This window comes from Panicum virgatum, chromosome 1K (assembly GCF_016808335.1).
Source record: "Panicum virgatum strain AP13 chromosome 1K, P.virgatum_v5, whole genome shotgun sequence".
Classification (NCBI taxonomy): domain Eukaryota; kingdom Viridiplantae; phylum Streptophyta; class Magnoliopsida; order Poales; family Poaceae; genus Panicum; species Panicum virgatum.
Genome location: NC_053136.1, coordinates 4,304,965 through 4,331,861, shown reverse-complemented (window position 1 = coordinate 4,331,861; position 26,897 = coordinate 4,304,965). Strand labels below are relative to the sequence as shown.

The 26,897-nt window shown below is 43.7% G+C and overlaps 8 protein-coding genes and 2 long non-coding RNA genes across 10 annotated transcripts; 8 read left to right on the top strand and 2 right to left on the bottom strand.

Moving 5' to 3' along the window:
* The first annotated feature begins 56 nt into the window (after positions 1–56).
* Positions 57–2,483, top strand: LOC120654630. Its single transcript, XM_039932248.1, has 4 exons — positions 57–293; positions 397–551; positions 1,137–1,259; positions 1,374–2,483. Exon 4 carries the CDS (start codon positions 1,631–1,633, stop codon positions 2,342–2,344), a length of 714 nt encoding a protein of 237 aa, XP_039788182.1. The 5' UTR covers positions 57–293; positions 397–551; positions 1,137–1,259; positions 1,374–1,630; the 3' UTR covers positions 2,345–2,483.
* A 709-nt stretch (positions 2,484–3,192) lies between these two features.
* Positions 3,193–4,185, top strand: LOC120654546. Its single transcript, XM_039932149.1, has one exon. The coding sequence runs from the start codon at positions 3,337–3,339 to the stop codon at positions 4,054–4,056; it is 720 nt and encodes a 239-aa protein (XP_039788083.1). The 5' UTR covers positions 3,193–3,336; the 3' UTR covers positions 4,057–4,185.
* A 145-nt stretch (positions 4,186–4,330) lies between these two features.
* Positions 4,331–9,208, bottom strand: LOC120655172. The gene is made up of 2 exons (XR_005667367.1): positions 8,907–9,208; positions 4,331–4,630 (listed from the first exon to the last, which is right to left on the bottom strand). It is a non-coding gene; the product is annotated as an uncharacterized LOC120655172 (long non-coding RNA).
* On the top strand, positions 5,044–6,317 carry LOC120654472. Its single transcript, XM_039932043.1, has one exon. It carries the CDS (start codon positions 5,441–5,443, stop codon positions 6,164–6,166), a length of 726 nt encoding a protein of 241 aa, XP_039787977.1. The 5' UTR covers positions 5,044–5,440; the 3' UTR covers positions 6,167–6,317.
* Positions 6,760–7,908, top strand: LOC120654852. The gene has a single exon (XM_039932555.1). The coding sequence runs from the start codon at positions 7,058–7,060 to the stop codon at positions 7,763–7,765; it is 708 nt and encodes a 235-aa protein (XP_039788489.1). The 5' UTR covers positions 6,760–7,057; the 3' UTR covers positions 7,766–7,908.
* A 423-nt stretch (positions 9,209–9,631) lies between the features above and the next one.
* LOC120654776 lies at positions 9,632–11,419 on the top strand. Its single transcript, XM_039932458.1, has one exon. It carries the CDS (start codon positions 10,570–10,572, stop codon positions 11,278–11,280), a length of 711 nt encoding a protein of 236 aa, XP_039788392.1. The 5' UTR covers positions 9,632–10,569; the 3' UTR covers positions 11,281–11,419.
* A 1,189-nt stretch (positions 11,420–12,608) lies between these two features.
* Positions 12,609–13,621, top strand: LOC120654383. Its single transcript, XM_039931937.1, has one exon. The coding sequence runs from the start codon at positions 12,634–12,636 to the stop codon at positions 13,465–13,467; it is 834 nt and encodes a 277-aa protein (XP_039787871.1). The 5' UTR covers positions 12,609–12,633; the 3' UTR covers positions 13,468–13,621.
* Positions 13,622–14,283: 662 nt separating this feature from the next.
* On the top strand, positions 14,284–15,084 carry LOC120654940. The gene has a single exon (XM_039932655.1). The coding sequence runs from the start codon at positions 14,337–14,339 to the stop codon at positions 15,042–15,044; it is 708 nt and encodes a 235-aa protein (XP_039788589.1). The 5' UTR covers positions 14,284–14,336; the 3' UTR covers positions 15,045–15,084.
* A 4,294-nt stretch (positions 15,085–19,378) lies between these two features.
* Positions 19,379–25,047, bottom strand: LOC120655124. Its single transcript, XR_005667345.1, has 2 exons — positions 24,904–25,047; positions 19,379–20,096 (listed from the first exon to the last, which is right to left on the bottom strand). It is a non-coding gene; the product is annotated as an uncharacterized LOC120655124 (long non-coding RNA).
* On the top strand, positions 21,688–23,790 carry LOC120654302 (receptor-like protein 2). The gene has a single exon (XM_039931835.1). It carries the CDS (start codon positions 21,703–21,705, stop codon positions 23,788–23,790), a length of 2,088 nt encoding a protein of 695 aa, XP_039787769.1. The 5' UTR covers positions 21,688–21,702.
* Positions 25,048–26,897: the final 1,850 nt, after the last annotated feature.

Here is a 26,897-nt window from a genome sequence, read left to right as displayed (position 1 = left end):
TTGTAAAATGTTGGATAAACTGTGAACCGATTTGGGGAGTTTTATGTAAAACGTTGGATCAGGATTATTAATCGTAATCCGTTTAAGGGGGTTTCATGTAAATGTTTCGGGGGTCTCACGTGTAAAATTAGCCGGAACATGGGCGGCGGCGAGGTGAGGGCGGCGGAGGCTCCGCGGGACGGCCGCCCGCCCTCCAAGGTCTTCACCGCCGTCCTTTCCTCATCCGCAGCTGGGTCGCCTTCGTGTGATTCGTGGCCCTTGGTCTCCTCAACCGGAGGCGAGCAGACGAAGTGGTGAGCCTCCGCCAGCCTTCCTCCCCACTTCCATGAACGCGGTCGATTAGCTTCAGAAAATCTTGTCACTTGTGTAATCAGTCTTACTCATTCTTCATTTCAGAGCAAAACATCATGGCATTCATGTTTCCAGCAGTGGAAGCGTCGACAGCTCGACTAAATCTGTGATCCGAACTACCTTGCGGGGACCTGCTTCCCATTTCGCAGCACAAGAAACAAATCTGGATTCGGAGAAAGATTGGAGTCAGCTGAACTAAGGTGAGGCGTTTAGCTGCTCGTGAAAAATGCACTGTAAATGGACTGATTATTATGTACCTAATACCTTCAAGGAAACTGCAATGCTAACTCATGATAGGTTAGATTTGTTGTGTGTAAACATTCTCACTTGCCTTTTAATCTAGCTGCAGATCGCCCAGAAACTTGGGGCTTGCATGCATCTAGCTCGACATTTGTAGACAGCGGGCCATTGTCCATGTTGCGGATACTACACTACTTCAAAACTATTTGGGTGCTTGAAACTGGAGATTTGTTTTATGCTTGTTTATAAACAGATATCTGCACTAAGATAAATTTTCGTAGCAGCGAGATATTCTGCGTAGATGATTCCTTAAAAAAGAAATTGTAACTTTAGGAAAATATTTACTTTTGTCTATTTGCCCTAGGAAACTACTGTGAAACAAAATAGTGAAATTGCACAGATACAATTATACAACATATGTCAATTGTTTTAAAAAATGATATGTTTTCTCACGATGTTCAGGAGAGATGGATTGCTTGCAACTTGGCAGCGTGATTATAATCTATTTATTTAGGAGTTGCACCTAATATTCTATGAAATTGCAGAAACACGTGGGGATCATTGAACGAGCAGGCAATGAAGAACAGAAACATGAAGACAACTGGACAAGGACTATCACTGATCCATTGCTGTGATCAGCTGGTTAGATGTGTCTTGGGAGCCTGGAGGTGAGGCCAAGCGAAGTCAGCATGCTGTTCGTTCTTCCACCGGCAACTTGCATGTTAATTAATTGACCATGATCTGAATCTGATACTAAACTCGGTGGCCGTTCACCCATGCAGTTCAGTTTGCCACCCAAAATGCAGACATGACAGCGTCCTAATCAAGCTCAACCAACGATGCCTCTTGGGTTGAGTGGCTTCAGCTCACCACTATCACACATGAGAATGATTCTTGTTGTCTGCTGGTTTGGCTGTGCAGTTGCTTCAACCTCTTTCCCTATATAAAGAGGGAAGCCAAAGCTGGGAAAACACCATAGCAGAAACTTGACTTCTCTTCCATCTCCAGTGAAAACAGGCTCATAGCTTCCATTCCAAGCATGGCCTGCCACCTGAGATCCGTAAGTTTGCCCTCAAGCCCTCGCTCCAATGGAACCAATGTCGAGGAACACATCCAGAGCCTGAAGGCAGCTATCTCTGCTCCCTCTGCCACCATCGAGACCATAGTTGATGGTCTATCCATGCTCGGGAACATCTACAGCTGCATCGATGAGCTCATATGCTTTCCCAGCAGCCAGCGTCAACAGAGGAATTCCGTGGAGGAGGAGCTTGAGTGCTCTCTCGTCTTGCTTGACCTCTGCAATGCCATGCAAGAGAGCTTCGCAGAGCTCAGGACAAGCCTCCAAGAGATGCAATTGGGTATCAAGAGAGGAGACGATGTGGCTGTTCAGGCCAAGGCTCAGTCTTATGCCCGTTTGGTCAAGAAGGCGCACAAGCAGCTTAAGAAGATCAACATCAAGGTTGTTCTTGACACTGATAGCTGCAGAGTGGTCAAGCTATTGTCTGAAGCAAGAGACATTACTCTATTGATGCTGGAATCGACATTCTACCTCCTATCAAAGGAGATCCTGATGCCAAGTGCCAGTAAGTGGTCTCTTGTGTCCAAGGCATTCCAGAAGAAGAGAGTCGCGTGCAAGGAGGAGCAATTGCAGGTTTTGGAGTTGGGGATTGTTGATCTTGAGAGCGAACTCCAGATTGTCTTCAGGAGACTGATCCAATGCAGGGTCTCGCTTCTCAACACTCTTAGCCTGTAGAAAGATCATACACCAACTCAGGTTCCCTGCGATTAGCATCCGCCTTTTAGAGGATTGGCTGATCATCAAAACAATTTTGATGTATATATGGGACAAATGTACAGAAAAATACTGAATGAAAGAGCAAAATTTTGATCCATTTCATGTTGTCATAGTTGTCTGATCTTTGAATTTTCTTGTCCAAACTTGACATGGAAGACAGCTAAGTTGCTATACTACAACCTGATATTATGAGTTCAGATAAAAATTGGTGTTGAAAAAAGTCCCTTTTACTTTTCACTTTCGGACTATAAGAGAAATTACTAGTTGTTTGATGAGATGGACACGGTTAATAGTCACATGTGATGTGGCTCAACAACAGGTACGTACAAGATCCTTGTGATGTGGATCTTGCCCCGGTTAACTGATAGCATGCCAGCTCAATTTATAATTTGTTGGCTCTAGAGTAAGCTGGTATTCTGATTCTTGCTGCCAATACTTGGAACATGGTTATGTGGTTTGGTTGGTTCCAACAGTTAAGAAACTTGTGCAGCATGTGGTTCATCTTGAAATTGCAAACTTCAGATTCTAAATGCTGGAAGCACCAGCTGGCAAGACAATGTGGCATGAAGAATCATGAATGCTAAAGTCAAATGTTCACCAGCAGGCAGCTCTTCTCACGATCTGAATCCATCATTAAATTAGGCACTCGTGCAGATGAATTCGCAACCGACTATTGAAACATCCCATGCTGATCATTAGCTCAACTATAGTTAGAGATGCCTCTAAAGCTGGACAAGCAACAAGAAACACGGGGATAGCTGGCTCTTTGTCGCCGCAGCACAGGACATCATCATTGATGAGATTCTTGCTGTCTACAAGGTCAGCGATGTCACTTCTTCAGCTTGTTCTGTTATATATAGAGGCAAGCCATAGCCGGATGGACACCATTGCAACAGCTTCTCTTGTTTTCCACTTCTAGAGAAAAGCAAAGCAATACATCCACTACAGCCATGGCTTGCCACCTGAGATCAGCCAGTGTGCCTTCCAGTCCTCACTCCAATGGCATCGATGTCGAAGAACAGCTCCAGAGCTTGAGAGCAACTATCTCTTCATCTTCTTCAACCATTGGAACCATATGTGATGGTTTGAGGAAGATTGGAGAAGTGTACAACCACATTGGTGAGATTGCAAGCCTCCCGAGCAGCCAACTTAAACGGCAGAGGAAGGCAGTGGAGCAAGAGCTCGAGCGCTCACTTTCCGTGCTTGACCTTTGCAACGCCATGCAAGGGAGCTTTGGAGAACTCAAGGAAAGCATCCTGGACATGCAGCTGGCTCTCAAGAGAGGAGATGATGCAGCTGTTCAGACCAAGATCCAGTCCTACCTCCGTGTGGCAAAGAAGACACAAAAACTATTCAAGCAGATCAGCAAGAAGTCTGCTGCAGTTGAGCAGGAAAGCTCCAAGTTGATCAAGATGATGTCTGAAGCCTGGGAGATTGCTGCCTCGATGCTGGAATCTTCCTCGCAACTCTTGTCAAAGCAAGTTGCCATACCAAGTTATAGCAAGTGGTCTCTCGTCTCCAAGGCATTCCAGAAGAGAAGAGCTGTGTGCGAGGTGGAGCAGTTGCAGGAGTTGGAGTTGGACATTGTTGATCTTGAGAGCGGAGTTGAGACTTTGTTCAGGATAATGATCCAGAGCAGGGTTTCTCTTCTGAATGCTCTTAGCCTGTAGGTCATACACCAACTCAGTAGATTCCTTGTGATTAGCATCCGCCTTTTAGAGGATTGGCTAATCATTAAAACAAAATTTTGATGTATATATGAGAAAATGTACATGAATATACTCGATGGGAAAGCGTAAGTTTTGATCCATTTGATGCTGTGAAATTTTCCTCTTGTGGGAAAAAAGCTTAACTTCCTTTTTTTGTGTTATGTAAAAAATTATTAGTGGTTCGATCACAATTAAGAACAGCATTATATGTAGCTCAACAGCAGGCACAAGATCCTTGTAAAGTGGATCATGCTCTCTTTAACTGATAGCATGCCAACTCCAGCCATGAAATTTGAACTTGCAATTGATAATTGTTCAGAAGTCAGATGGAATAACACGTAGGGAACGTAGAGTAAACTGTCATGCTGATTCTTGCTGCCAATATGTGTAGCATGGTAATGTGATTCAGTTAAACCTAACACAGCATTAATTGGACAGCACATGAGTCATCTTGAGATTGCAAAACTCAGATTCCAAATGTTGCGAGAGCAGCAGGCAGGGGGAACATGACCGAGATGCCATGGAGCTTTGGAGCCTGTAGATGAAATGAAGCAAGTGTTCACTGATAATGGAAACTATTTTTATGAGGGCAATGTACAAAAAGTTAGTCAAGAGAGACAAAAATGAAGGTATTGGCACATTTCCTCTTGTACACATAATTTCTTATTCATGCAATTGCGTGAGTACAATAAACAAACACACTTATGTCTGCAATACAGTTCCAAATTCATACACATTATCAGAAAAAAATTGTATTTGTTGCAGGGCAACAATAGATTAAGTATAATAGTATCAAGTTTCTCTATTTTCATAATCACACACTATATATGTCTGCTGAACAACAAGCAAAAGATGCTTGCAGAGTGGATCCTGCTCTCCAAAAGCTACTAGCATGTATGCCAAGCTGCAGCCAATTGCTAACGTGCCAAGCTGCCTAACTGATTCCAGTTGCCAACATGAGAAACAACCAGACAACACAAAACGCCACAGGTTGCCACGCTCACCAATTTCTAGATCCAGATCTCAACATGAAGAACAAACTCGTCCAGACAAATTGCTGCTGATAATTGGGACATGGAACTATGACAGCTTCAGAGATTCCTCCTGCTCTGGATGAACATACAGAAAGCATCAACCTGCCGTGGACATCTGTGGCTATGTCGCAACAGCACAGCACTTCATCAGTGGTAATATTCTTCTTGTCGGCGGGGTTGCAGTGCTACTGCTTCAGCTTCCTTGGTTATATATACTGGCAAATCGTAGCCTAGTTGATACCATTGCAGCTCAGCTTCTCACAGCCATTTCCAAAGAAACAAGAAAAAATACCGCAGCTCTAATTGGAGCCATGGCTTCCATTCTTAGATCTACAAGTTTGCCTTCTAGCTTTCATTCTGAAGAAATCAACATCGAAGAACAATTGCACAGCCTCAAGGCAACCATTTCTTCTGCTACCACTGAAAAAGTGGTCGATGGCATCAGGAGGCTTGGAGGGTTGTACAACAGCATCGAGGAGATGATGTGCTCACCAAGTGGCCAGGTTAGCCTTTGCCAGCCACAACAGAGGAAAGCAGTGGAGAAAGAGCTCGAGAAGTCCCTCATCTTTCTCGACCTCTGCAACGCCATGCAAGAGAACTTTTCTGAGCTCAAGACAAGCATTCAGGAGATGCAGTTGGTCATCAAGAGAGGAGATGACTCCGCTCTTAAATCCAAGATCCAGTCCTACATCCGCTTGGCTAAGAAGGTGCAAAAACAGTTGAAGAAGATCAGCAAGAAGCCTATTACAGTTCACCAGGAAACCTGCAGGGTGATCAAGCAGTTGGCTGAAGCTAGAGAGATTGGAATCTCCATGCTTGAATCATTGCCGCATCTCTTGTTGAACCAAATTGCAATGCCAAGCTCTAGCAAATGGTCCCTTCTCTCCAGGACTACCCACAAAAGAAGACTAACATGCGAGGAGGAGCAATTGCAGGCGATGGAGTTGGTCATTGTTGATCTTGAGATTGGAATTGAGACTTTGTTCAGGAAATTGATCCAGAGCAGAGTTTTAGTCCTCAACACTCTCAGTTTGTAGATAGATTAGGCATGAACCCTGATCCAATGTGATTGGCATCAGCCTTTTAAAGGATCTGCTGACCATCATACAATTTTGTAATGTACCAGTAAATGAGCAACTGTACAGAAAATTACTGAAAAGAAAGTCACAGTTTTTGGTCTATTTCCTACCTCCAACTTCACTATTTATGAATTTGCATCCTGTTGTTATGTTGCGAAATTTCCGAAGTTCAGGTGTGTGTTTTTTTACCAAAGAATACCCAGAAGATGTTCATCATTATTGATGCTTGAAGGAGCAGTTCATTGTTCAAGTTGATATTTGAAATGTTTTACTATTAGATGGGCATGTTATGCAGATGCCATGTGTTGTCCCAGCAACAAGCAAAGGATCCTCGTGCAGTGGATCTTGCTGCCCAAATCTAGAACAAGTCAGCTCCAAAACACGAGGTTGAGCGTGTAAGTAGCATGAATTGCGCTTAATAAGGCATCTACTCAAATTAAGAATTGCAGAGCAGCTCGATGACACGCTTGGCACCGATAATAATTGGTTGGCAATCCACTAAAATAGTCTCTAGAGTACACAATCAAGTCAGGATCTACCAGTGGAGTGAACTAACCTGTTGATTCTTGCCGCCAGTAGCTGGAACATGACAACGTGATAGCTCATTGATACGATAAATCCTGCACTAAAAAATTGGATAGCACATGATACATGAAGGAAACAGATTCCATGTGCTGGGAAATTCAAATGGCAGAACTCTATTTGTCCACCATCAACAAGATGCTGTCACATACGCTTCTTCAGTATAAATAGGCCTCCCCTGAAGGCCAGACATTTTCAACCCAACATCTGCTGCTATAGCTTCTAATCTCCTAAACTACAACACAACTACAGCCTCCATCAGAAGTCATGGCTTACCACCATAGATCAATCAGTCTTCCTTCTAGGCCTGCCTCCAAAGTTGAGGAGCAGCTGCAAATCCTAGAGGCATGCACCTCCTCATCCTCGACAACCATCGAGACAACCTGCGACGGTCTGAGGAAGCTTGGAGACATCTACAGTTCCATTGAGGAGGTTATGTGCCTCCCTAGCAACCAAGTTTGCTCCTCCCAGCAAAGGAAATTCCTGGATGGAGAGATGGAATGCTCTCTTCAGCTACTGGATCTCTGCAATGCCATGCAAGAGAACTTTGCCGAGTTGAAGGCCATCGTCCAAGATCTGCAAGTGTCTCTCAGAAAAGGAGATGATGCAGCGGTTCAAGCCAAGATCCAGTCTTACTTCCGCTTGATTAAGAAGGCAAAGAAACATTTCAAGAAGGCTGCAAAGAAGGTTTCCTCTGACAAGGAGGACTGCGGGATCCTGAGGCTGTTGAGCGAGGCTAGAGAGATTACTACCTCTCTTCTGGAGTCAACAGTGCAGCTCCTGGCCAAGCAAATCGCAATGCCCAGATCATCTATTGTCTTGAAGGCATTCCAGAAGAGAACTTCAGTTGTTTGCAAGGAGGAGCAGTTGCAGGTGTTAGAGTGCAACATCAAGGATCTTGAGGATGGAGCAGGACTTCTGTTCAGGAGATTAATCCAGAGCAGGGTTACACTACTGAACACTCTCAGTTCATAGATAGTCCTCAAGATGTGTTGTTTTTGACACCTGTGATTGGCATCTACCTTTTAAAGGATCCATCAGTCTCAGCCTATGTACTTCAACATTTGTATAGAACAAATGTATATAAAAGCTCAATGAAAAATCAAAATTTTGGTTCACTTCATGTTGTCAATCTATTGCAGCCCATTTGTACACAAGACACATATGCCTGTCTATAGGGACCGATCAAACGAATACTGTGCAGTTACTGCTTTCCCTAAAGCACTGATACCGGGTGCCAAATAATTTTGCAGGTACAATACCCCCACAGGCCACAGATTAGTGAGTTGAAAGCGATCAATGTGCTCAACCTGAGCTCCAAAAAATCGCAATTGAGTGGTTCCACAATCCATACTCAACATATCCACTGAACAAGCTCGCTCTGCTTGAATCTGATCCATTTAGTGAATTGAGTGGAGATCTATCCATGTCTGAAATAAAATGTGTTGGGTTTGGGTTCTTCATAGCTTAAGACTCAACCAATAAGGATGATAGTGGGCTTTGCAGTATCTAGCAACTATCTAGATGTTCGTTAAAAAGAAGAAATTCGTTCAAAAACAACTATCTAGATGACTCAGATACTGAGGCTCTAGGTCATTGCAATAGACATACGACTCTGAGCTGGAAAACTATGAGTAAACTAATCTTCCATATTGAATTTAGAGCTTGTTTAGATGCCATACTTAACTAATTGTTTTTTAACTCGAAAAGGAATAATCAAATAAATGGAGAAGCAGAGTAGTCAAAATCCAGGCATCTTTTTAAATTTTAAGCGACAATTCCGACGGCTTCAAAGAGGACAACTGAGTAAACAAGTTGCCACCTTTGAAACAACTGAATAAGTGACACTACGATATTGCAATTCATAAACACAAATGGTCCCACAATGTCATTTACTGGGAGCGGCAAATTCACGAGTAGTCAATGTTTGCAGTCCTAATATTGCAATTTTTTCCTAATTTTTCAGATGATGCTACGATATTGAAGCACTTCATAGGTACCCACACAGAGTAAAAGAAAAAACTGCAGCCTAAGCTACGAGTAGTAGCACACTTCCCATCGACTGAATGTAATCCAATACCAGAACAAAATTTGACTAAATTCTTGCGCGATTTACCTCCTGTGGGACCGCAAATCACCGCCATGCGTGCGACTTGCGAATCCAGGCGCCCCTTCCCGTGGTGGATGGCGCCGCCGGCGGCGGGTTCTACATCCACTAGGGTTAGCGAGCCGCCGGGAGGCGCAGCGGGAGTGCGGGTGAACACAACGGACTGCTTGCACTGGCGCCCGCAGCCGCCGCCATTGCCGCGCCCGCAGCCGCCGCCATTGCCTCGCCCTCGCCGAGTGCCCACATCAGGGTCTGGATCGCGTCGTGGCGCGCAAACAAGTGGCCTGATAAAAACTGCCAAGGTAGGCCTGAAATAATCCGAACAATTTCATTATTTGGGTCTCAATTTGCATACCTATTATACCACTCAATACTTTTATCTTCCGAAATTTAACACCGGACATACAAATTTCTTCGGTTTAGGTGTTTCTCTCTTCTTTTCTTTATTTCCCTTCTCTTTTTTATGGGATTATTTCCCTTCTTTTTTATGTGATTTTGTTGATGACACCATATCAGGTGCAAACCAACCTCTTCATACAACCGTGCACCTGATACTTTGCCTTTGGGTGTATTTAGTTCCAAAAAATTTTTAGCCAAAAACATCACATCTAATATTTGAATACATACACGGAGTAATAGAAAAAAAAATAATTGCACAATTCACGTGTAAATTGCGAGACGAATCTTTTGAACCTAATTGCGCCATGATTTGACAATGTGATGCTACAGTAAATATTTGCTAATAATGAATTAATTAGGCTTAATAAATTTGTCTCGCAGTTTACAGGCGGAATATGTAATTTGTTTTGTTATTAGTCTACATTTAGTACTTTAAATGTGTGTCCGTATACTAACTTTACACCCCGGGAACTAAACACATCCTTTGTTGATAGACTCCCTCTGTGCTGCCATTCTGCCATGTTCATCTAATTTTGCTGAGACTAGGTGACCGACATGGATGGATCTGTATATTTTTATTGTTCAGTAGTGATCAAATAAAATTTGTGACATTTTTATTTCAAACGTGCTACTTGTGTATAAATTGACAATGAAAGAGCATATGAGCAGGGACCCTTTTTTTGTACGCTTAACTGTTAGCATGCTAGCTCCAGCCACGAGATTTGAGCTCACAATTGATAATTGATTAGCTCTAGAGTAAGCCACTATTCTGATTCTTGCTGCCAATACTTGGAACATGATGATCTGGTTCGCAGCATGTGGATCATCTTGAAGTTGCAAACTTCAGATTCCAAATGTTGGAAGCGCCAGCAGGCAGGACAACGCAGATGAAGAATCATGAATGCTGAAGTATTTTTCAACAGCAGGCAGCTCTTCTCACGATGTGAATCTATCATTAAACTAGGCACTCTTGCAGATTACTTTGCCACCAATTATTGAAACATGCCACGCTGATCATTAGCTCAACTACAGATACAGATGCCTCCAAAGCTGAACAAGCAAAGAGAACAATTCAAAGAGATGGCTTTGTCGCCGCAACACAGCACCTCATCATCGATGAGATTCTTGCTGTCTACAAGGTCAGCGATGCCACTTCTTTGGCTAATTCTGTTATATATAGAGGCAAGCCATAGCCGGATGGACACCATTGCAGCAGCTTCTCTTCTTTTCCACTTCTACAGAAAAGGAAAGCACTACAGCTTCCACTACAGCCATGGCTTGCCACCTCAGATCAGCCAGTGTGCCTTCCAGTCCTCGCTTCAATGGCATCGATGTCGAAGAACAGCTCCAGAGCTTGAGAGCAACTATCTCTTCATCTTGTTCAACCATTGGAACCATGTGTGATGGTTTGAGGAAGATTGGAGAAGTGTACAACCACATTGGTGAGATTGCAAGCCTACCGAGCAGCCAACTTACACGTCAGAGGAAGGCAGTAGAGCAAGAGCTCGAGCGCTCACTTGTCGTGCTTGACCTTTGCAACGCCATGCAAGGGAGCTTTGGAGAACTCAAGGAAAGCATCCTGGACATGCAGCTGGCTCTCAAGAGAGGAGATGATGCAGCTGTTCAGACCAAGATCCAGTCCTACGTCCGTGTGGCGAAGAAGACACAAAAATTATTCAAGATCAGCAAGAAGTCTGCTGCAGCTGAGCAGGAATGCAGGTTGATCAAGATGTTGTCTGAAGCCAGGGAGATTGCTACCTCGATGCTAGAATCATCATCGAAACTCTTGTCAACTCAAAGTGTCATACCAAGTTCTAGCAAGTGGTCTCTCATCTCCAAGACATTCCATAAGAGAAGAGTTGTGTGCGAGGAGCAACTGAAGGAGTTGGAGTTGGACATTCTCGAGTTTGAAAGCGGAGTTGAGACTTTGTTCAGGATACTAATCCAGAGCAGGGTGTCTCTTCTGAATGCTCTTAGCTTGTAGATCATACACCAACACAGAAGATTCCTCATGATTAGCATCCGCATTTTAGAGGATTGGCTAATCATCCAAACAAAATTTTGATGTATTCGAGAAAATGTACATAAATATACTCGTGTAGAAAAGCAGAAGTTTTGATCCATTCTGTGCTTTTTCTGTTATTATTTTCTGCTCAGAAAAGAAAAGACCAAACTTTACTTTTGATGTCATGAAAAAAATGTTATTGGTTCGATAACAGTTAAGACCTGCGCATGAGATGTAGCTTAACAGCAGGCACAAGATCCTTGTGAAGTGGGGCATGCTCTCTTTGACTGATAGCATGCCAGCTCCAGCTCCAGCTTGCACTTGATAATTGTTCAGAAGTCAGATGGAATAACACGTAGGGCACATAGAGTAAGCTGCCATGCTGATTCTTGCTTCCAATACTTACAGCATGACAATGTGATTCAGTTAGACCTAATGCACTATAAATTGTAAGGCACATGAGACATCTTGAAACTGAGAAACTCAGATTCTAAATGTTGTAAGCACATGCACAGCAGGCAGGCAGAACATGACAGCGATGCGAAGGAGCTTTGGAGCTTGCAGAGATGAAGCAAGTGTTCACTCATATTGCAAAATTCTCTTTTTTATTTATTTATGAGTGAAATGTACAAAAAAAATTAGTCAAGCGTGAAACAAGATCAAAAGGTTCTGGCACATTTTTTCTTGTCCATAAAACTGCTTATGCATGCAATTGCGTGTGTACGCTAACAATTTTTGCCTGCATTACAATTCCTCCAAATTCCAATACAATAAAATAATTGTTGCACGGCAGCAATAAGTATAATAGTATCTAGTTTCTCTCTTTCCATTGTGGAACTAAGACAGTCATGGTAGTCGCATGAGATGTGTCCGCTGAACAAGCAAAAGATGCTTGCATAGCAGATCTTGCTCTCCAAAGCTACTAGCATGCCAGCTGCACCCAATTTCTAAACACATCACCAACACTACGGGAGCGTTATTAGACCATGGCAAGGTCCAGTATTAGAGTAAGCTGCCTTGCTCTGCCAACATGAGAAACAACCAGACAACACGCACACGCTCGGCACAGCTTGCTAGGCTGCATGTGCAGCTTGCTATGGTACCCGATCTCATAAGATAGATCTCAAGATAAAGAACACACTCATGCAGACGAGTTGCTGCTGATAAGTGAGACATCGCACTATGACAGCTCCATCAGGTCAACTTCAGAGATTCCTCTTGCCCTGGGGGTGAACATAGAGAGAGCATCAACCTCCGGTGGACATCTATGGCTATGTTGCAACAGCACAGCGTATTGTCAGCGGCGATATTCTTCTTGTCGGCAGGGTTGCAATGCCACTGCTTCAGCTTCGTTGGTTATATATGCCGGCAAACCATAGCCTGGTTGACACCAACATTTCCAGAGAAAACAAGAAAAAGCATTGCAGCTCGAGTGCATCCATGGCTTCCATTCTCAGATCTGCAAGTTTGCCTTCCAGCCTTCACTCTGAAGAAATCAACATCAAAGAACAGCTGCAGAGCCTCAAGGCAACCATTTCTTCTGCTACCACTGCAAATGTGGTCGATGGTATCAGGAAGCTTGGAGGATTGTACAACAGCATCGAGGAGATGATCTGCTCAATGAGTGGCCAGGTTAGCCTTTGCCGGCCACAACAGAGGAAAGCAGTAGAGCAAGAGCTTGAGAAGTCCCTCATCTTTCTTGACCTGTGCAACGCCATGCAAGAGAACTTTTCTGAGCTCAAGACAAGAATCCAGGAGATGCAGCTGGTCATCAAGAGAGGAGATGACTCCACCCTTCAATCCAAGATCCAGTCTTACATCAGCTTGGCTAAGAAGGTGCAAAAACAGTTAAAGAAGATCAGCAAGAAGCCTACTACAGTTGACCAGGACAGCTGCACGGTGATCAAGCAGTTGGCTGAAGCCAGAGAGATTGGAATCTCCATGCTTGAATCCTTGCCGCATCTCCTGTCGAAGCAAATTGCAACACCAAGCTCTAGCAAATGGTCCCTTGTCTCCAAGACTTTCCACAAAAGACAAGTAACATGCCAGGAGGAGCAATTGCAGGAGATGGAGTTGGTCATTGTTGATCTTGAGAGCGGAGTTCAGACTTTGTTCAGGAGATTGATCCAGAGCAGAGTTTCCCTCCTTAACGCTCTCAGTTTGTAAATAGCTCATGCACCAATCCCATGCGATTGGCATCCGACTTTTAAAGGATCTGTCGATCATCATACAATTTTTGTAGTGTACCTGTAAATGAGCAACTGTACATAAAATTACTAAAAGAAAGTCATTGTTTTTGGTCAATTTCCTGGTGTCAATTTCACTGTTTATGAACTCGCATCATGTTGTTATGTTGAAGTTTTGACATTTCTTTTTTACCAAAGTATACCCCGGAGATGCTCATCATTATTGACATTTAAAGGAGCAGTTCATTGTTCAAGTTGATCTTTCAAATGCTTTGCTATCAGATAGGCATGTTATGCAGATACCATGTGTTACCCCAGCAACAAGCAAAGGATCCTCATGCGGCGGATCTTGCTTCTCAAATCTAAAACAAGTCAGCTCCAGCACACGAGGTTGAGCGTGTACGTAGCATGAATTGCGCTTAATAGGCATCTACTCAAATTAAGAAATGCACAGCAGCTCCATGACACGGTTGTCATCAATAACAATTGGTTAGCAATCGACTAAATAATTTGTAGAGTGTGCAATCATGTATGGATCTACCAGTGAAGTGAACTAACCTGTTTATTCTTGCTGCCAGCAGATGGAACATGACAATGTGATAGCTTATTGGTAGGATAGATGATGCACTAAAAAAATGCAAAGCACATGATAGATGAAGGAAACAGATTCCATATGCTGGGCAATTCAAATGCAGAACTCTATTTGTCCACCATGAACATGATGCCATCACACATGCTTCTTCGGTATAAATAGGCCTCCTTGAAGGCCAGACGCTTTCAACCCAACATCTGCTACCCCATCTTCTAATCTCCTAAACTACAACGCAGCTAAGGCCGCCATCAAAAGTCATGGCTTACCACCATAGATCAATCAGTCTTCCTTCTAGGCCTGCCTCCAGAGTTGAGGAGCAGCTGCAAATCCTAGAGGCATGCACCTCCTCGCCCTCGACAAACATCGAGACAACCTGCGATGGTCTGAGGAAGCTTGGAGACATCTATAGTTCCATTGAGGAGGTTATGTGCCTCCCTAGCAACCAAGTTTGCTCCTCCCAGCAAAGGAAATTGCTGGATGGAGAGATGGAATGCTCTCTTCAGCTGTTGGATCTCTGCAATGCCATGCAAGTGGACTTTGCCGAGTTGAAGGCCATTGTCCAAGATCTGCAAGTGTCTCTCAGAAAAGGAGATGATGCAGCGGTTCAGGCCAAGATCCAGTCTTACTTCCGCTTGGTTAAGAAGGCAAAGAAACATTTCAAGAAGGCTGCAAAGAAGGTTTCCTCTGACAAGGAGGACTGCAGGATCCTGAGGCTGTTGAGCGAGGCTAGAGAGATTAGTACCTCTCTTCTGGAGTCAACAGTGCAGATCCTGGCGAAGCAAATTGCTATGCCCAAACCATCCATTGTCTTGAAGGCATTCCAGAAGAGAACTTCAGTTGTTTGCAAGGAGGAGCAGTTGCAGGTGTTAGAGTGCAACATCAAGGATCTTGAGGATGGAGCAGGACTTCTGTTCAGGAGATTAATCCAGAGCAGGGTTACACTACTGAATATTCTCAGTTCATAGATAATCCTCAAGATGTGTTGCTTTTGACACCTGCGATTGGCATCCGCCTTTTAAAGGATACATCAATCGTTATGTACTTCATTTGTATAGGACAAGTGTACATAAATAGTTCAATGAAAAATCAAAGTTTGGTTCACTTCATGTTGTCAATATACTGCAACCCATTTGTACACATGACACATATGCCTGTCGACCATAAAAAAAAAACATATGCCTGTCTTATCTACATGGACCGAATACAGTGCACCTACTGTATTCTGGGCAGCAACAACCTTGCAGGTGCAATACCACCACAGATCGTTGAGTTGAAAGTGATTACTGTGTTTAATTTGAGCTCCAACAAATTACATGGAACAGATCCACAATCCATATGCAACCTTTTTTCTCTCGAATATGCAGGAGAGCTGTGTATCTTTGTATTAAGGAGAAGAAAAGATCCAATTACAGAAACAATTTCCCCCCTTGGATCAGAGAGGGGAGGAGATAAGACACTTCTAGGACTATTACAAACAAATGCAGGACCTGACCAAATCCATATGCAACCTTACAAGCCTCAACGAACGAGCTGCACTTTGTTTCTGCATTCAATATATTCATGGATGATGTACTACTGTTCCAACTCAAGGCCAGTTTGATACGTTTGAAAAATTGTAGCTACAGTGGTAATTCAAAGCGATGCGATTCTATGCTTACCCATTCCACCTGGTGCACCTTGGGTTTCTATTATCTCAAGAGAAAATCTTGGAGGAGATTCCATTTGTGATTGCCTTTGGTGTGATCAGATAGCCCCATAGAAGTAATTTTGCTAGTCACGGACTTTGATCACATTCAGCTGATATTCAGGTTCAGCAATACATCCACTGAACAGGCTCATCTGCTTCTGTCTGATCCAGTCGTGGTTCGCGGAGATCTAGTGATATCTGACTTTTTTGGAATAAATGTGTTAAAAAAGTTCAACATTGTCAAAATTCTGTGTGAATTTTTTTTCTCGAACATACAGGAGAACTGCGCCGCTGTATTAATAGATAGAAAAAGCGGTTCGAGATACAATGCCGAGTCCACGGCCTGGGTTAGTTTTTTGTAACATACACGCCTATAGAGAGGTAAACAACCAAAACGCACACGCTGCAGCACCCTAACTAGGCAGCAGCTCCCCCAACGCCTTAGCCCCGGCTATCCTCCACAAGGATGCCTGCTCGTTAATCTCCTACAGCACGAGCCGGGTATCCGGTTGGCAGCCATCGAAAACGCAGCGGTTGCACATCTTCTGTGTGAATTTAATTTTATTATCTTAACAATAATACTATACGGTTATACCACGCCGAATTTGTAGGTAGATCTGGACAGAAGATATTACTAAGGCAAGTTTGGTTTGGTGTACAGTTTTTATTAGAAAGGTAACTAGATAGTTGGGTGGATAAACACAGTGAGACCATGGGCTACCAGCCTACTACCACATTAATCAAACTGACTTACAAGAGTTTGTCATTACGTAAAGATTCAATCAATAAGGACGCTAGTTCAGCCTGCAGAATGTACCAAAGTATGTAGATGAATTAGATACTGAAGCAGCTCTAGATCATTGCGATTGAGACAAGAGTCTGTACTGTAAAAGTGTAAGTAAACTAATCTTTTCATATTGATTTAATGCTTGTTTAGATGCCATGCAAACCATATTTAGCTGATTCTTTGAATGCAGAAAAGGAATTTTCAAATACATGGAGAAACGGAGTTGTCCAAAACCTGCTGGCATACTTTTAAACAGTAGCTAAATTCTAAGGGGGCATCATCGAGGACTGCTAGCTGAACAAGTGACACTAATGAGTCAGATGCTGCTGCTATACTGAGAGTAAAAAATATTAAAAAAAATGCAGCCTGTTCTACTCTAACAGTAACGTGAGACTCAACTCAAACACACAAAAGTTGCAATACTCAAATTTGACAGGAACTTTGAAGGGGGCGTTTGGTTAGCTGCATGTGCGTGGAACCAGACTCTCCAGATGCAAGGTTCAATTGATTGGTTGCCTGCTCCAGTGACGTGGCCTGTCCCGCGGGATGCAAAGGGGCATCTGGAGCCAGGGTTCACCTTTTCGGTTTTTTTACGAATCCCGCCGATCACCGGAAACGGAATTCCGGACGAAATTCCGCCGAAAACCGCATTTTCCGAACGGAAGGTGAATTCAAATTAAAAAAAACGGAATTCCGGAAATTCCGGGCGAAATTCCGCTACTTTCCGGCGGAATTCCGCTACTTTCCGGCGGAATTCCGGACTTTCTGGTGGAAAATGTCATTTTTTGACTACAAATGCTCCAAACATATGAATAATTAAATAATTTAATAGAATATTTTTTTGTATATATTGTATATTGCAATGTACAATGCATATTAAATATATTACACACAAATTATTCATAACAAAAGTATATTGTCACATGAAATCACAAATAAAATGCATGAAAACTAAATTTATCACAATAACTTAAATTGCATAGACCATAATATAAGTTTATAATACATAAATTGCATAGTCTATATAAAAACCCAAGTTCAATCCAATAAACAATGTTTATGTATATCACGTAGTACTTAATAATTATTGAAGATATGATGAAAGTGTAAGGATAAATAAAGGAGACCTCTCATTCCATTCAAAAGGTATATTCTTTTAACCCATTGATAGTACGGATATTAAAAAGCTATAAATCCTACCTCATTAGACTACAAATAACCTTGTTTTTCAATTAAAATGTAATTTTAGTCTAGCAAATGATCTTAGATTTGAGTGTGTTCTAGTTCTATTTGCTCAGAAGAACACCTAATTTTTTATCATATTTTTTCCCAATTTTTTACAAATATTTTTGAATTTTTAAATTTGAAAACGGAAAATGGCGAAAAATACCGGAATTCCAGTTCCCGGCTACTAGCGGAAACGGAAAATTTTCCGGTTTTCCGGCGGTTTTCCGCCGGAAAGTTTTTCCCTGTCTGGAGCCAGGCTCCCGTGATACGCAAAAATCCCTCGTTTCTTCGGAGCCAGGCTCTGGTGATGCGAGCACCCATGCTCGGGGTGCGTGCGTAGACAGCAAAAGTGGATGCGTGCGTGTGCAAACTTGCAACCAAACACGGACCTGTTGCATGTGCTGGGCTTGGCTCCCGCCGGCCTGGCTCTCTGATGCGAGCCTGGCTCACCAGCGAAGAGAACCAATCAGGCCCGAACTAAACGGGCAATCCTATAGGAGCATAAGGAGATCAAAGAGTGGCCGCTTGCTGCTGAAATAAGAACTAGTTAACAAATTTCGCAATGACCAAATATAATCCAATGCCAAATGCAGAATTTGACTAGAGTGTTGTGCTATTTACCTGCAACTCGAAATCACGGGTCCCCGAGCTGCCGCTGCGACTCCCAGCCGCCGCCTCTTGAAGCGGCGTATGGCAGCGCGCGCGAGTAGATGACGGATCGCGCGAGCGAGGCACAGGGTACTGGGACTGCGCACAACGGGTGAGAGGCAATGCCGCCCGCCGCCGCCGCCTCCATGGCGTCGGCGCCGGCGCGACTGCCGCGGGAGGAGGAACCGATTAAAGGAAGGGGGGGCGAGACGACTAGAGAACTCCAGGGTTGTCTTTGCATGAATCACTTTCTCCTCCCAACTCCAAATCTCAACCGTCTGAAGCCCCATCGGACGGTCACGGATATACGCATCCTGGCCGGTACACCCCGGTGGTTGTTCCATTTTACCGACCGCTCCCGCGAGGCTGCTGCTTCGGCGAATATGCTGGGAAAAGCAGGGTGCCTTTGGCAAAAATGTCCGCACCACCCGCCTTCAACCGGCCGCCGCCGCTGCCGTACGCCGGCGGTTGCCGCGCGGCCGGACGCGGGGACCTGCTGTCTTCGATACCTGGTTGCTGATTAATTTGGCAGGAGCTCGTTTGTTCTTTTCAATCTTTCGGTAATTCAGTTGGTTGAACGAGCCCGTCAGCACCCAGCATTGTATGCATTGGTCTGACAGATTGTTAGAGAATCTCACACGAGTGATCTGCCAAGGTCAGAAAAATGTTGGCGTCTCGTGCTCGCAACTGGCTTCGTCATCGTGTAACATGATGTTGGTGCTTCTCGTGCTTGCACGAGTGCGTCTGTTCTCCAGTTTCAGATGCCTCCTTTTCGTGTGTGTGAGTTGTGACCAGGCAGGTCAGTTATTAGTTTTCTTTCTAAAAAAAAAGGTCAGTTTGTTAGTTTAGGATTGCAAATCTTAATCTTTTTTTTTTCAAAAAAAAAAGTTTAGAATTGCAAATACAGCAGATGCGAAAGATTCTGGAACGTCATGTGGAGAGCCGGCAGGTTCTGAAAGCTGAAACTGCATCCTGGTGTTGTGGCACTCAAAGCTGAAACGAGCAAATCCAACAGTCTGAAATGTAAAAGAGAGCAGAAACAGGCAGTAATTTAACTGTCATAGTTCATTCAGAACAAAACCTCAGATACGAGATGCTGACCTAAAGAAACCTCCATCTCAATGGCAATATTGCCGCTTTGCTGATTCCTTCCTGGCATTTTCTCATACTCGACTTCATAATGCAGTTCCTGACGGTTTACACGATTGGCATTGGCAATTGGCATTGTTCTTTCACATACGACCGCAATAAACCGATCACAGGCTAGTCAAGTGCCCAGCATTCCTGGTCAGGTCTCCAACTTTAACGGAAGAGCCTGGTGCAGTAGTAGTCCGATTGGACACAAGAAGAAGAAGATGCAGAATTCCAAGCTACACAATCGACCAGAATGGAACCGGACCGGTCATCACGCTTGCCAAACTTGCCAAAAATAGCAAGCCAAAACCTACACAACTCACCATGGAGATCCGATTACAACTCAATCGGCAAGTCAAGGGTTGGAACTCTCTTTTTTTTTCCTGATAATCCAAGGATTGGAACTTGACGAGGACGACTGAGCTTGGTGCAATAGTTCACACTGCAAGACTTGAAACTCTTCCATACGTCTTCATAACTTCCATCCATGCATCCTTCGAAATAGTTGACCCCATTCTTCTTCAGCCAACCAGCCTGGTATATAAACAGCATGGTTTATTTCTCAAAACTCTATGCCTTCAAGAACAATGCTTTATCAACAGTACAAACTGCCATGAACTCTCTAGTAAAATAAAGGGATAATGGTACTTTTAGAATTTCTACAGATGCACTTAACTATTTTGCGCTAGTAGTGGCAACCCAATGAAAAGATATGAGCAGGCCATTCTTCGATAATACTCCCTCCGTTCCAAATTATAAGTCATTCCAAGAATCTTGGAGAGTCAAAGTTTTTTAAGTTTGACCAATTTATATGACAAGATAATAACATTTATGATATCAATTAAGTATCATTAGATTCTTTGTTAGCTATATTTTCATAGTGCACCTATTTGATGTTATAAATTTTTATATTTCTCTCTATAATTTTGGTCAAACTTTGAGATGGTTTGACTCTCCAAGATTCTTGGAGTAGCAATTTACGGGTCAACCATGCGGTCAACAAGTCGTTCTTCTGTGACAGCAAGGTCAGTCAACAAGAAAGTTCCAACAGTGATATATCATATGTCGACCAACTTTCTTTGGTAGCTACTAGTATTTGACATCTATCTTTTTTTTTAAGAAATTACAGTAGGGGAGGCCCTTGCAGTTCTACAATGAGAAAAGACAATATAGGGTCCAAGGTACTCTAGCCAACATTGTCCTTGATAGGAACAGTGCTGACCAGGGTAATTTGTACTCTACCCAACTTATATGCTAGAGAGAGAGAGAGAGAGTTAAAAAAAACCACTATAGTGATGGTAGTACACATTTTCTCCACAGTGCTAGGGACATCTGGCTAAAAGAAGTACTCTAAACTAGTGTGAGAGATGCTTAATGACTTCGAAAATAGAGAAATAATAATCTGCTTGGTACAGCACATGCCAAGCCAAGCCTCTTCATGCAGAGTCATGCTTCAACCACCAAACAAAACAAACCACCGCAGAAATGATCAGTTGATGTAAAATATCAGGGAGGCAAAAAGAATGCAAGAGGCAAGACTGAGAAGGAAAAAGAAAATGCTTGAACCCAGAAGGAAACACAAAATACATACACGGGAGTGGAGTGAACTGATTCAAAAAACACGATGAGTTGATTTTCATTGGGAAAACAGGATGCGGGAGTAGTTGCTTGCAGCAACAAAGGGCCAATGATGGGTAAACTGGGATCTCAGCTCAGGGGCAGATGAAATTTACCAAGATGGCAAGACCATCCATTCCTAATTTTGAACACAGTAATTAAGAGGCGTGTTAATATTTTTTTTCCCCTTGGGGGTGGGGTGGGGAGGTGGGGGTCCTGTGCAGCTGCTTTGCTGGCTATGGCCATGGATGGTCCTGGCAAGGAAGGTACAGGTAGCATGTACAGTCTCTGTCAAGGACTTCACAAATGACAAATGACCAAGACTCCAAGTACTGCTTTACTTATTGCAAGGAAACATCAGCAACATATCTGCTGTGATTACTTCAGAAACAAACAACTCTGAATACACACATTGGACAAGTACCACTCCATGTTATACCCTTTGAATGCAGATAGAGTATTGCAACAAATAATCAAGTAAATACTTCCCTCCTCATGCAGCAGCAAAATCAGCAGGTTAGCCATGCCACCATTTGGTCCTGCTCTTTTGATCCTTCTCTACTTCACTTCGCTTGCCACTTCATGCACCGAGCAGGAGAGGAGCTCCTTGCTCCAGTTCAACACTGAGCTCTCCTATGACAGTGGCCTCAGCAGTTCATGGGAGAATACCAAAGATTGCTGCAAATGGGAAGGAATCACTTGCAGTTCAGATATGACTGTCACCGATGTCTTCCTAACTTCTAGGAGCCTTCAGGGGCACATCTCAGTGTCCCTTGGCAACCTTACCAGCCTGCTGCACCTGAATCTATCCCACAATTTCTTATCCGGGAGCCTACCAATGGAGCTGGTGTCCTCCAAAAGCATTGTTGTCCTAGATGTCAGCTTCAACCAACTCAATGGAGATCTGCAGGAGCTACAATCTTTAGCCCCTGTGTCCTTTTTGCAGGTATTGAACATCTCAAGCAACTTGTTTACTGGGAGGTTTCCATCCACTACATGGGAGGTGATGAAGAGTCTGGTTGTGCTCAATGCAAGCAACAACAGCTTCACCGGGCAGATACCAACTACATTCTGTGTCAGCACACTATCCTTTGCTGTACTTGAACTTAGTTACAACCAATTCAGTGGAAGCATCCCACCAGAGCTCGGCAATTGCTCCACGCTGAAATCTCTCCATGCTGGCCACAACAAACTCAGTGGGACTCTTCCAGATGAGCTCTTCAATATTAACTCATTGGAGCACCTCTTCCTTCACAATAATCAGTATGAAGGATCACTCATAGGCATTGGCAACCTCACTAATCTGGTCACACTTGATCTTGGAGGGAATGGACTATGCGGAAATATCCCGGAGTCCATAGGTGAGCTCAAGAGACTAGAAGAGCTCCATTTGGATGACAACAGCATGTCCGGAGAGCTTCCATCAACTCTGAGCAATTGCAAAAATCTCATAATTATCGACCTTAAGAGCAACGATTTCAGCGGAGAACTAACCAAGGTCAGTTTCTCCAAGCTTCCCAATCTAAAAATTTTAGATGTTGTGTGGAACAACTTCACTGGAGCTGTTCCAGAAAGCATCTACTCATGCAGCAATCTAACTGCACTGCGGCTATCCAGCAATAGGTTCCATGGGCAGTTGTCAGAAAGGATTGACAATCTGAAGTCCCTCTCGTTCCTCTCTATTGTTAACAACTCCATAACAAATATCACAAGGGCACTTCAGATCCTTAGAAGTTGCAGGAGCCTAACCACCTTACTAATTGGGAAAAACTTCATGGACGAGGCCATGCCAGAGGATGATACATTTAATGGTTTTGAGAATCTTCAAGTACTTTTTATAAATGACTGCTCATTATCTGGTAAAATACCACTCTGGTTATCAAAGCTTACAAGTTTGGAGATGCTAGCTTTATATAACAATCAACTAACAGGTACAGTACCAGACTGGATCAACAGCCTCACCTTCCTCTTCTATATAGACATATCAAACAACAGCCTTACAGGGGAAATTTCAACAGCCTTAACAAACATGCCAATGCTAGAAACAAACAAGGTTGCACCAAAGTCCTTTGAGCTGCCTATTTATCTGGCCCAATCACTTGAATATCTTATCCTCAGTGCTTTCCCTAAAATGCTGAATCTAGGTAACAATAACTTGACTGGTGTAATCCCTAAAGAAATTGGTCGGTTGAAAGCACTCATATCACTCAATTTGAGCTCCAACAAATTAACTGGAACAATCCCACAGTCGATATGCAACCTCACAAACTTACAGAAGGTGGACCTATCTAGCAACCATTTAACAGGTGCAATTCCAACCTCGTTAAACAATCTGCACTTTCTTTCTCAATTCAACATCTCTAACAATGATCTGGAAGGGCCTATTCCATTCGTCGGCCAGCTTAGCACATTTCCAAGTTATAGTTTTGATGGAAACCCAAAGTTGTCTGGCCCTATGATTGCTCACCACTGCGATTCAGCAGAAACAATTCAATCCAAAAAACAAACTGGCGAAAAGGATGAAAAGGTCATCTTTGTGATTGCCTTTGGTGCATTCTTTTGTGTAGGGGTGCTGTATGATCTGACAGTGATATCAAGGTTTCTTGGCTAATCCTACTTCAATGTACACATGTCTTACAATGATTTTGGCTGTCCAAATTTAGCGACAGCACCAGCATGCAAACTTCCTCTATTGGCAAAACATATTTAGCTCATATTCAGATTTACCGTGAAAAATAAATGTGATCTGAAGGGGATCGTGAGCGTGTACTGAATTATGATCCCTTTGGCAGAGATGTAAAAAATATATTATTTTTTTGACGCGAAGTACAAATATATGTAATAACTATGTGAAACTATTTGAAGTCAAGCTGCCTATATGTGTCAATTCTTCTCTATTGTGTTTTTTTTTTGAGAAAGCTATACAGCGGGGGAACCCCCTGCTGTGGTAAGGTGTACAAAGGAAAAGTTGTGGTAGTGTCAATTCTTCTGTATTGTTGTGATCCTGTGTAACTTTAATCTCGCCATTTATTTTGCTTGCTGAAAAATTACACATTTAAACCATGAGTACTAGCAAACAGGATGAATTGTATCACAAGGCATCAGTCCCAATCCGCATCGCAGTGTGCCGCGCAGCATGTAAACATCAGTACATCACCGAGCCAAAAATGGTAAGGAAATTAGCTATCTCAGGATTAAAGGGGAGAGCAGAAATCAGACAAGGGGTAGGGTTTGGCTCTGCAGTTCAGTTCTTGATCCAGTCTTTTTGAGAGCGATTACCTCCGGGTCTGCAGGCCACTGAACCCCACCATGCGCTCAACTTGGTGACACCAGCCCGGAGCTCCCGTTTCTACTCCGGCTGCCTCTTCACGCCGGCCCGGGAAGGGGAAAGTGGGTGAACACAGCTGACAACGGCGGCCCCCGGCGCCGCCTCGCGTCCCGATGTGGTGTGCCTCGTGCCCGTGCTGTTTTCATCCCCTAGGTTAAAGATGCACCAAAGGCGATCACAAAGACCATATAGGTGCCGCAGTTTCGCGAGCATCTTACCCTTATAATCACAAAAAGTTCTATCCCCTAGGTTAAAATTGCAGCGCAGACGTCAAGCCAGTTCGGGAATCTACGCAAAATTTCAAGAAAGGAGCTCGCTAGACAAGAAGCACGCTGCACGCCTAAGATGCAGCCCCCGGCCCCGCGGCTGCTAATTGTCCCAAACCTTCAGAGTTACCTCTAAAGCGCAGGCCACAGGATTTGCCACCAGGGTTAAAGATGTTAAGATCCCGTAGCCTCCCAGCACCGCTACTCCACCACACGCCGGAGCGGGTGGCGGCGCACAGGGTCTCGCCGTCGCCGGATCGCATGTGCACAGGGGTACCCGTGCACAGGTGCCGCAGTTTCGAGAGCTGGGCCGAGTTACGAGATGTTACGGGGCACGGAGGTAGTTTTGGGCTGACATTATTTGATTTGGTGGACTGGGCCGGGGTCTGTGCTAAACGGGGCTGACCCATGTGGCCACCCGACGGGGATTCTGAAATTAAAACCTCACCTTTACACTATAAATTTTTTTCGAAATTGACCGAAATTTTTTGAGATGACTCAATATAATTGGTAGCTACTCTGTGTAAAATAGTGTGACAAAATCTGCATTATAATTTTTTTTTTGAGAAACGGGTTCTTATTGGTTGTAACCATAGTTTGGCTAATAGTTTATTACATTATGAGCTCAAATGTTTGGATTGGATTGGTGTGTGATGTTAGTGGTTTGGAGTGGAGTGGGTTCATATAATTTCTCTTATGAGAATGGAGTGGTGTAGATATAATTAGGTTTCCAACCCATTTGCAGGGTGATTTGTTGGTGGGATGTTTGGGCCGCCGGAAAGAAATAATTTTGGGCTGATATTATTGCTTAGATGGGCTGGGGGGCCATTTTTACTCATGCCGCATTTTCCGTGGAGCCTATATATCTTTTCGAAGATTTTTTCAGTGAAATTCAAGGATTCGTGCAAATAACTTCCCTCTGTCCGATTCGTTATCAGTTATCTCCATCATCCAATTCCATCCGCCGCCACCACCATTGCTGCTGCTGCTCGGTGCCCAACGCCGCCGCCGCCGCGAGCTCCGTCCGCCACCGCGAGATCCGACCGCCACCTGTGCTTAGGGGTGGTAAAAGACCCAATATTTTGAATTAGAAAATCTAAAGATCAGACCCTAAAAAAGCCGGGTTCTAATTTTATACAATTTTGAACTAAATAATTTAAAAACCTTGTTGGATTATAAAAAGACCACTAGGACCATGGTCCATTACCACCCGTACCTGTGCTCTACCCACGGTGCCTCCAGCCCCGCCGTCGCTGGAGCTGTTGTTGGCCGCGCGCTGTCAATGCAGCTGCTGCTGTCCGCACGCCGTCGCTTGAGGTGCCTGCGTGGCCCCGCACCCTGCAGGCAGCTTCTGGGGCTTGCGTGTTGTTGGGTTGCCGCTGGTGCCGGATAAGAAGATGTGAAGATCCATTTTTAAGAAAATATTGGTTTAGATATTAGTAAATATTGAATGTATTCTTTTAAGATTCTGAGATAATTTGTAAAAAATGTTGAATGTAGTATTTTTTTTAAAAAAATGTGCAATGTGTTTTTAAAAATTGTTGAACCCGTTATTTTTAAATGTTGAACTATTTTATCGAAAATAGTGAATCTAATTTAGCCTAATAGCTTTTATAGATACATAACTCAACCATCTTTCATGAGTTATATAGGAGCCCTCGGAATTTCCCACCAAGACCCGGGTGCTCCCATGCGGCAACCTGGCTGCACAACCAGAAGGTGATGGCACTGGTGAAACGGAGATCGAAACTATTCTTCCTCGTGTTGATGGCTTGGAGACTTCCACACCCCTCAAAATTTCAGCACTACTCATCTTCAATAGGTTGCCGCTATCGTTTGTGGCGACGTCGGACGCGTGACCTGCTGTCTCCAATGCCTGGTGGTTGATTAATTTGAGTTTTTTACATGCATATCATTAAGAAAATTAGTTTTTACGTCCATACCATTAAAAAGTTCGGAGACACTCTTCAACCAGCCCGCGATCGCCGCTTCGTCCGGGCTGGTCCCAGCGCCTCGCGCGAGACGACTGGTGTCGTCCTCACCGGCGTAGAACCAGGCCAGATGCGGGCAGGCCTGTAGCGGAGCCAGCCTGCGTCGGAAGAAGTCCGTTGCCACCATCGCTGT

Coding starts and splice junctions, on each gene's coding strand:
- LOC120654630 (XM_039932248.1), top strand. CDS start 1,631: ATGGCCTGCCACCTGAGATCCGTAAGTTTGCCCTCAAGCCCTCGCTCC.
- LOC120654546 (XM_039932149.1), top strand. CDS start 3,337: ATGGCTTGCCACCTGAGATCAGCCAGTGTGCCTTCCAGTCCTCACTCC.
- LOC120654472 (XM_039932043.1), top strand. CDS start 5,441: ATGGCTTCCATTCTTAGATCTACAAGTTTGCCTTCTAGCTTTCATTCT.
- LOC120654852 (XM_039932555.1), top strand. CDS start 7,058: ATGGCTTACCACCATAGATCAATCAGTCTTCCTTCTAGGCCTGCCTCC.
- LOC120654776 (XM_039932458.1), top strand. CDS start 10,570: ATGGCTTGCCACCTCAGATCAGCCAGTGTGCCTTCCAGTCCTCGCTTC.
- LOC120654383 (XM_039931937.1), top strand. CDS start 12,634: ATGCCACTGCTTCAGCTTCGTTGGTTATATATGCCGGCAAACCATAGC.
- LOC120654940 (XM_039932655.1), top strand. CDS start 14,337: ATGGCTTACCACCATAGATCAATCAGTCTTCCTTCTAGGCCTGCCTCC.
- LOC120654302 (XM_039931835.1), top strand. CDS start 21,703: ATGCCACCATTTGGTCCTGCTCTTTTGATCCTTCTCTACTTCACTTCG.